Source organism: Panthera onca, chromosome B3 (assembly GCF_046562875.1).
Source record: "Panthera onca isolate mPanOnc1 chromosome B3, mPanOnc1 haplotype 2, whole genome shotgun sequence".
Classification (NCBI taxonomy): Eukaryota; Metazoa; Chordata; class Mammalia; order Carnivora; family Felidae; genus Panthera; species Panthera onca.
Window position 1 is genome coordinate 71,730,519 of NC_138344.1, and position 9,563 is coordinate 71,740,081.

General features: G+C 44.6%; 1 protein-coding gene across 1 annotated transcript; it reads left to right on the forward strand.

The window, feature by feature from the left end:
* Positions 1–2,091: 2,091 nt before the first annotated feature.
* On the forward strand, positions 2,092–3,087 carry LOC132668422 (ribonuclease 7-like). Its single transcript, XM_060617397.3, has one exon. It carries the CDS (start codon positions 2,626–2,628, stop codon positions 3,085–3,087), a length of 462 nt encoding a protein of 153 aa, XP_060473380.3. The 5' UTR covers positions 2,092–2,625.
* The last annotated feature ends 6,476 nt before the right edge of the window (positions 3,088–9,563 follow it).

Here is a 9,563-nt window from a genome sequence, read left to right on the forward strand (position 1 = left end):
TGTTCCTCAAAAAATTAAAAATAGAACTACTCTACGACCCAGAAATTTCACTACTAGATATTTATCCAAAGATACAAAAATGCTGAGCCAAAGGGACACATGCACCCCAATGTTTATAGCAGCACCATCAACAATAGCCAAAGTATGGAAAGAGCCCAAATGTGCATCGACAGATGAATGGATAAAGAAGATGTGGTATATATACAATGTAATATTAGTTGGCGATCAAAAATAATGAAATCTTGCCATTTGCAATAACGTGGATGGAACTAGAGTGTATTATGCTAAGTGAAATAAGTCAGTTTAGTCAGAGAATGACAAACATCTAATTTCACTCATATGTGGAATTTAAGAAACAAAACAGATGAACAAAGGGGAAGGGAAGCAAAAATAAGATAAAAACAGAGAGGGAAGGGTGACTGGGTGGCTCAGGCGGTTAGGTGACCGACTCTTGGGTTTGGCCCAGGTCATCATCTTACGGTTTGAGGGTTCAAGCCCCACATCAGGCTCTGTGCTGGTGGCATGGAGCATGCTTGGGACTCTCTCTCTCCATCTCTCTCTGCCCCTATCCCACTCACGCCATCTCTGTCTCTCTCAAAAATAAAATTAAAAAAAAAAAAAACAGAGAGGGAGACAAACTATAAGAGACTCTTAAATACAGAGAACAAACTGAGGGTTGCTGGAAGGGTTGTGGGAGTGGGGATGGGCTAAATGGGTAAGGCGCATTAAGGAGGACACTTGTTGGGATGAACACTGGGTGTTTATTTAGGTGATGAATCACTAAATTCTATTCTTGAAATCATTATTAAACTATATGTTAACTAACTTGGATTTAGATTATTTAAATATTTAAAAAGAAATGCATACACTTTGCTGAATAAGAAAAAAAAATCACTGCCTACCAACTTCCCTCTTGTTCTACCTTTTTTCTTAGCAATTATCACTTCAAGCAAAGTATATGTTTATTTTTTACTATCTTTCTCCCAGTGGAATGTAAGCTCCACCACAGATAGGGATGTTTGTCTCTTTTATTCACTGATCTATGCACCTCAGCACATAGCGCTCAATACATACGTGTTTACTGCATGGATGAACATGAACTCAGTATTCTGAGATCAACTACTACTTACAGGTGAATCCTGAAAACAAAACTCTTGTTCATCTCAGTTTCCCAGGCCTTCCCACCCACAGATGGTGATGATTCTATTCCTCAGCATCTCGGTTCTCCTGAGTGCCCTGTGCCAAGCTCACTAGAGCCCCCAGACCCGTCCACCTCAGGCTTTCCACACAGCTAGAACTACCCCAAGGAACAAGGCCTGCAAGATAAAGGCCTGTGGCAGAATGAGGCAACTGCCACCCCCAACGGCATTTTCAAATTTGGATGATGTTTAAATTTTGAAAATTTTAACAAAGTAAGGAGGAAAAGAGTGAGGGATGAAAGGTGTTGGGGGCCTTCTCCAGGTAAAGTCAGGTGGCCCTGCTCAGCACCTGGCACTGAGGGGCCCAGAGGAGTGAGCGACCACAGAATAGCTGAGTTGGGGTGGTGCTGGGCATCGTGACTGTGATGAATCATCCACTTCCCTGTCTCCTCCATCTCCTCCAAAAGATAAGCAGGAAGTCCTGATGACAAGAAATCATACAAATATTCTAGGCTGTTCTCTCTGCATCTCATCAGGTCAGAGAAAAAGCCATCCTTACCACTGCAGGGACTGGCTCTTCCAGTATCATGAACCAAAGGTGTATATGGGGGATAAATGGCAACTCTCTTGAAATTCGTTTGGGGTTGACACCTGGGTCAGGTGCTTTATTAGAGTCATTAAAACCATGTGGCTGGGGGCCAAATCTATTCTTTGAGCATGAGGTTTGAAGCTTCCTCATTGCCAAACCTGTTTAGGCAGGTACATTAGCTCCATAGGTATCCACTTATTTGGGACATGTAGGTGGAAAGGCATGAACCTGATTCATTTCCTGATCCAGGATGGCTCCCCAGCCCGCCCTCAAACAGAAGCAACATAGCTCAGGCCAGCTCTTAAGGAGTTAAAAGGCAAGTGATCTGAGGCCAGTGGCAGGTAGGGGCAGCCTAAACAGGGGCTAAGCTACAGCTGCAGAAGCACGAGAACTCAGTGAGGAGGTGAGACCTGTGGAGGGACCTCGGTGAGGAGAGAGGACAGAGAAGGGACAGGCTCTGATGAGAGTGAGGGATGAGATAGAGGAAGGAAGAAGGGATAAGGACACACACACAGGACAGAGGAGAGTGATGCCAGGATGGAGGCACAGAGTGGGGACACGGGGGCCAGGGGGTGTCATGGAGTAGATGAGACACAGAGCCAATGGATAAGGGTACAAAGAGGATGGGGCTTGAGGGAGAGGAGATAGAACAAAGAGTAGGAGGACAGAATGAGGGAAGACAGGATACAAGGTGAGGGGGATGGGGTCACAGTGGGTGAGAAGGGCACCCAGAGCAGGGAGGAAGGGATGAGACCCCTGGGTGAGGGAAGAAGGAGGCAGTGGGGAGGGTAATGGTGATGTGATAGAAGGAGCACATACAGGAAGACTAATTTCTCACCTCTTGTTCTCTGTCCCCAGCAAACCCAGCCCTCCATCCTGACTGTTCCCCTGAGAGAGATGGCAGCAGCCAGAGCAGGATTCAGCCCTCTGCTCCTGCTCCTGCTGCTGGGCCTGTGGCTAGCTGAGGTCCCAGTCAGTGCCAAGCCCAGCAACATGACCGCAGCTCAGTGGTTTGCAACTCAGCACGTGCAGCCCAAACCCCAGGGATGCGACACTGCAATGAACAACATCAACAAATACACGAAACGCTGCAAAGACTTCAATACCTTCCTGCATGAATCCTTCTCCAGTGTGGCCACCGCCTGTCAGACCCCCACCATAGCCTGCAAGAATGGCCGTAAAAACTGCCACCAGAGCCAAAGGCCTGTGTCTCTGAGCACATGTAAGCTCACCTCAGGGAAGTATCCAAACGGCAAGTACAAAAAGAAGCAACTGGTCGCTTCTTACATTGTAGCCTGTGACGCTCCCCAGGCAGGAGGCTCTGGGAAATTCAAGCTGGTCCCTGTGCACTTGGACTAGGTCCTTTAGGTATGCAGCCTTCCTCCCTGTTGGGCTGTACCTTAATTCCCTCTCCAGGCCTCTGTGCAAGTCTTTTTTTTTTTTTATGTTTATTTATTTTTGAGAGAGAGAGACACTGAGGGGGAGGGGCAGAGAGAGAGGGGGACAGAGGATCCAAAGTGGTCTCTGCATTGACAGAGGCGAGCCCAATGCAGAGCTCAAACTCACAAACCCTGAAATCATGACTTGAGCCAAAGTCAGATGCTCAACTGACCGAGCCACCCAGGCACCCCTCTGTGCCACTCTTCATATGTCCAGAATGTTCTTTTCCTCTCATCTCTTAGGGCCCTTCCTAGCTCTTCTGAGAGGCTGAAGGTGAGCTGAGGTAGACAGGTTGGAGGGCTAAGCTCCAGAAGAGATGGTCTTTCATCTTTTTGTTGCTGTTTTCCCGGAAGCTTACCCTCAAGAGAGGGGCTGAGCAAGCTAAGAGTATGGGTTCCCTGGCCTGTGCCTTGTACATCTCTCCCCTGTCCCCTCTTTTCATGGCAGCATGACAAGAGGGGGAAATAAATGGACAAGGAGGGTATGGGATTTATGGACAGAGCTGCTCCAGTTCCTAAACTAGGAATCTTCCCCAGATAACGTGGTAGTGACATGGCCTGTGTGTGGAGAGGCAGCTGGGAAGAAAGAAAACAAAGTACCACTTCATATTTATGTAGCATTTTAGGCTTTCATAGTGGAGCCACATGAGTTCCTTGTGAGATAGACTTGAGAGGGATTATGTGCCTTCTTTAGGGGAGGAAATTGAGATTTGAGAAAGTGTAATTCATTAAAAAGCTTGTCAAACTGGTTAGTGGCAGAACCTGGACTTGCACTTAGGACTCCTTATTCTAAATACGGTGTACTTTGTACTTGACCATTGTGCAAAAAAGGAGAGACCTCTACAGGGACTAGAGAACTAGGTAAGAGTTCACCCATATCCCCTGAGAGCTCTCCGAAGAGCCAGTTGTCCTGTGCTGGCTGCAATAAAGGTCACTACGTCTCTAGCCAAGAGCTGTTTATGAGGTGCTGCAGGGATCTTAATCCATTCTCTCTCTGCCTCTCTAACCGGGCTCCCCCTTCTCCAGCCCACTGTTCTTCCGACCCAGCCCCCCCACCCCCCCCACCCCGGGCCTGGCTGTGGCTAGATCCCTTTGGCCTGAAGGCATAGGGTCAGGGGAGTGTCCCAGCTTCATTCCCCTGCTCCAGGATCACATTTCCCTTGACCTCAAGGGACTTCCGTGGCCCAGAGCCTGCTGGTCACAAACAGGCTGGTGGGAGCTGCCAGAGCTTCCTTCCTCTGATAATGATCTCTCCTGCCTCGGTGCTTCCCTGGCTCTCCAATCTGGCGGTCTGCCCAGGCCGGAGGGCTTGAGATGTGGAAATGCCATCTCCCTGTCCCCCCAGGTGTAGACACCACTTCTCCCTCTCTAGTGAGCAGAACTGGAGAAGCTGTGGCTTTACACTGGCTCTGTTCTGATAGTGCCCCCCACCCCCCACCACCACATCGCCTGCAGCCCTAACCATCACCAGCACATTCTCTATTTCAGTCCTAAACTGACTATGCCCATGCCCACCCTACTTCACTGTCCAATTACCTTGTTAGACTTTCCCTTCCCAGCTGGGGAGTCTGTTCCCTACCTGTCCCTGCCCGACACCACCCATGCTCCTGTACTCCTTACCAGAGTCAGAGTCAGTTTTGGAGATGGATAAAATTGGGTGTAAATCTTGGTTGGCTCAGTGTTCCTGGCCAAGTGACCTTGAGCAAACTACTGAACCTCTCTGCAGCTGTGCTTCCATACAGCAAAATGGGAGTGATACCACCTACCCAATAGGATTGCAGGAAAATTTAGAAATGATATTTATGATGCCTTAAGCAGCCCTCAGCCCTGGTAGGCAATTAATAATGACCACTAGTAGTTACAAATAGTTGTCCAGTCAAATCCATGGTGGCAAACATGCCGAAGAAGGCAAATGCCCCACTCAACTTTCCTTGAGGGCCTTCTTCTGCTAGAGTGATGTTCATGAGTAGCTAGAGGACAAGTCTGCAGAGTCCTGCTGGGTGGGCTGGTGTTTGGAGAGGAGGTGGAGGGAAGGTAGGGAGGGGACGGTCAAAAGAAAGAGTGGAACTTTGAACAATTCAAGCAGAACGTGGGGCACTACGTTGCTGAGTCTTGGAAGTAGAGGTGCACTAAATACACATTGTGGCCAGATTCCAAATTACAAAGTGTAAATCTATATATCCTATGGTCATTATACTCTACGTTTATCACTTTATTTTTTTAATGTTATTTGTTTTTGAGAGAGAGCACACGCACAAGCAAGGGAGGAGCAGAGAGAGAGGGACAGAGGATCCAAAGCAGGTTCTGTGCTGACAGAGGCAAACCAGATGAGGGACTGGAACTCACCATGAACCAAACCCCGAGATCATGACCTGAGCCGAAGTCAGATGCTCAACAAACTGAGCCACCCAGGCACCCCATTTATCACTTTAAATAGATGGTTTCAATGAGGTGCATAGAAAGCAAGATACTTGGGGGTATTGACTTTTTCCCTTTTTTTTCACAACTCTTTATATATTCATATAAATATAAATTGTATAAGTTGATATATATCATATATAAATATAAATTATATGTATTGATGTTTTTTCTTATGGATATTACGGTTTTGAAGACATCCTCCTCACAAAATTTTGAAGTGGCTATAATGATGCTTTTAGTGCATCCTCTCAAAATGAAAAGAATTTCCAGATAAAACTTTTTCTTAAAAGATTCATGACCTAAATAGTACTAAGTAACTAAAAATCAAGCATAATTCAAAAGTAATCTGTGGTGATGGAGTTCAAAATAGTGGTATATTGGGGAATACTAACTGGCAAGGGGTAAGAGGTAAGCTGGAAATGTTCTTTCTTGGTCTGGATGTTTACTTTGTGAAAACCCATTGAGTTGTACACTTAAGATTTGTACAGTTAACTGTATGTAAATTACACCTCAATAAAAAATCCTTCTGAATGTATAGTTCTTAACAATTATTTTACTTAACATGATAAATGCTAATACACCAATCAATTCTATAAAGATTATGATATAATGGAATCATAGATGGAATTATAATCTAGTTGAATTTCTGTTGCTCTGCTTTATACTATTTTTTGAATTGAATAGTACTTATACTATTTATTAAATTGTTATAAATACTTTGGCTCAAAAAGTATATGAGGTTCTTCTTTTTTTTTTTTTTTTTTTAATTTTTTTTTTTTCAACGTTTTTTATTTATTTTTGGGACAGAGAGAGACAGAGCACGAACGGGGGAGGGGCAGAGAGAGAGGGAGACACAGAATCGGAAACAGGCTCCAGGCTCCGAGCCATCAGCCCAGAGCCTGACGCGGGGCTCGAACTCACGGACCGCAAGATCGTGACCTGGCTGAAGTCGGACGCCTAACTGACTGCGCCACCCAGGCGCCCCTATGAGGTTCTTCTTAAAGTTGTCCAGCTAATACACTATCTCTTCTCATATATTAACTGTCAACTGATTTTCCTATTTTATGTGAAAATTCTTCATTGTTTTATATATAATATAATCTTTTACAATCATTAATTATTCAGCATTTTTCTTAAAATAATAAGTGTGCATTTATACTTCTACTGACTGACAGAATTTCAACACTTAAAAATTCATAAGGAAAATTTCACTGTAAGTTACATCTAGAATGCCCACTAATATTTGAAAGTGATTCAGATATTAACGATGAATCCAAATGACTTGCTTGTTCTCATCACTGATGATTTAACTGATTAGGTTTGACAGTCACCCATTCCTTCACATGACTTTGATCACAGCCAAGTTGAGAGATGCCAAGAATAATATTGAAATAAGCATTTGACTATTCAACTTTCCAAAGGTCAAAGGTGAGGTCCAAAGTGAATAACAGGTTTGGGCCAATTACTAAGGCCAGCTGAAGCCTGATGCAGTCCTACCTGATGGCTGAAGGATGAGAAAAGGAGGCTGATTAGTTATAACATTGCTGTTTCTGGGAGTGTGTAGGAGACTGTGTAGGGGAACATTGTCAAGCCTTGTGTAGGTGGCTTTAAAGGAAATTGTTTCAGGGTTCCTGCGTGGCTCAGTCAGTTAAGCATCTGGCTCTTGATTTTGGCTTAGGTCAGGATCTCACAGTTTGTGGGTTTGAGCCCTGTGCTGTCAGAGCAGAGCCTGCTTAGGATTCTCTCTCCCTCTCTCTCTCTGTCCCTCCCCTGCTCATGCTTGCTCTCTCTCTTTCTCTCTCTCAAAATAAATAAAAAAGAAAAAGAGAAAGAAAATTGTTTCAACCCAGACCTAATATGGAGCAGACATGGAATCCAGAAAAGAAAGTAACCCAAAGGGCACCTGGGTGGCTCAGTTGGTTGAGTGTATGACTCTTGATTTCATCTCAGGTCATGATCCCAGGGTCATGGGATCAAGCCCTACATCAGGTTCCATGCTGAGCATGGAGCCTACTGAAGATTCTCTCTCTCCCTCTGCCCCTCTCCCCTACTTGCTCTCTCTCTTTCTCAAAAAGAAAAGAAAGTAACCCCAGAACTGGTTCTAGAGCTCACTCACTTTCCTACAAGTAAAAACTGAGGTATATTAGGTAGGAAACTTTTCTACATCACCCTGGTTTCCCAAAGTCTCCATACACTGAAGTAAATGACCCATAGACATTACAAAGAGGGCCAGCTGAGTCAATGTGAAAAGAAGGGTCCTGATCTCAAGGGCAGAATGTAGTAAGAGGAAATGCCCTTGAGATGAGGCCCTTCTCCACACACTGATTCATAGTGTCAATGGCTTTCTTCATAGTATCTATGGCTCTAAGAGAATAACTCTAGTGCTAAGGCAAGAAATACACCAATGACAATAACATCCAGGGATGTTCCTTTGAGAGAGCCTTGGCCCATTCTTATGCTCTTGCAGCTTCCAAAAGGACTTTGAAGACTTTAGATCCTCAGTCTTTTAAAGGTGTCCTCCTACCCCCATCCCACCATGGAAGTTAGAAAGAAGAGCAGATACAGCTCTTGCCAGGATGCTTACCTGTGCAAGACTCCAAAGCCAGTAAGCCTAGGAGCATCCATGAAGCCACAGGAGCATGAGAACACATCACTAACGGGGCCTTGTAGGAAGCCCTTGGTTCACAAGAGGGGAGGTAAGGAAAGATGTCTACCCCTAAAGGAAATACACACTCTGATGGAAAATCCTCCTGACTTAGGGAGATGGGAATTTCCTATCTATATAAAGGTAACCTACTTCATGGGAGTATCAGGTAGATTAAATGTGACAATATGTTTAAAGTACTTAGTACAGTGGCTGGCATGTAGGAAAAGTTCAAGAGGTGTTATCATATTTATTACAGTGGTGTCAAATGTTGGGTGGCCAAATCTGTGATGGATGGAGCAGGCGTGACTTCCGTGACAGAAGAACAAAGGATTTCAACAGAGGCCAAACTCCTCCTCACCCTTCCTTTGCCAATTGTAGTTCCTAGCCAAGAGTGGATAAAGCAAGGCTCAAGGTCAGACAAAAAGGACAATATGCATTCATCCCTCTAGGAAAAGTAATTTGGAGTGGGGTGGGGTAGGGAGCAATACTTTCAAATGGGACCAAAAAAGCAGGGGGGGGGGGGGAGGTGGCTATCAAGTATTTCTGTTAAGACTACTTTACTTAAGGGTTTTTTTTTTCTTTCCCCCAACTCTACCTTCCGTGAATCAAAAGATAAAAAAAGAAGGCATAGGATTTAGGGCCACTAACTTTTGAGGGTATTCACCATGTCAGCTCCTCTCCAAAGGATTCAAGTATCACAGCAATTGATGGAGAAAGCACTCTAGTGACATTTCCAAGTTTCCCTCCTGAGACATTTAAACCAGTCCTCAGGTGAGTTTGGTATGCCCTCACCTCCATCATGGAAGACCTCTTACATTTTTCCCACTCTCCGATTCAGCTCCCTTTCATACTTTGTCTTCCATTACTCAAAACTGCCACCAGTGCCCATGGGTCATCGTCCTCCACTGCTTTCCAATGGACTTCCAGTGGGAAAGCATCATAGCTGTCACTTTCTATGGTCTTCACATAGAAACTTAGTTGAGCTTACACATTTAAAACGTAAACTGACCTGGTGTAAATTAGTACAAATTCCTGCTCAGGCCATGGCATTTAGCACAAGACAGATCTACATGTCTTCATAGCTTTAGACTCTTTCAGCAGATATTCATAAAATTATAATGTTACAAGAGATTGTATCCACTGACCTCAGACATCATCTAGTTCACCCTTCTCCATTTTGCAAATGAGAAAAGTAACACCCAGAGGACTTAAACACCTTGTCCAAGATCACGTGTTAATTTAAGTAAGTACTCAGGTATCTTCAACCAGTCCAGTGATATTTACAAACTGACATTCTAATTAATTGTCCCAAATGGATCTCAGACATT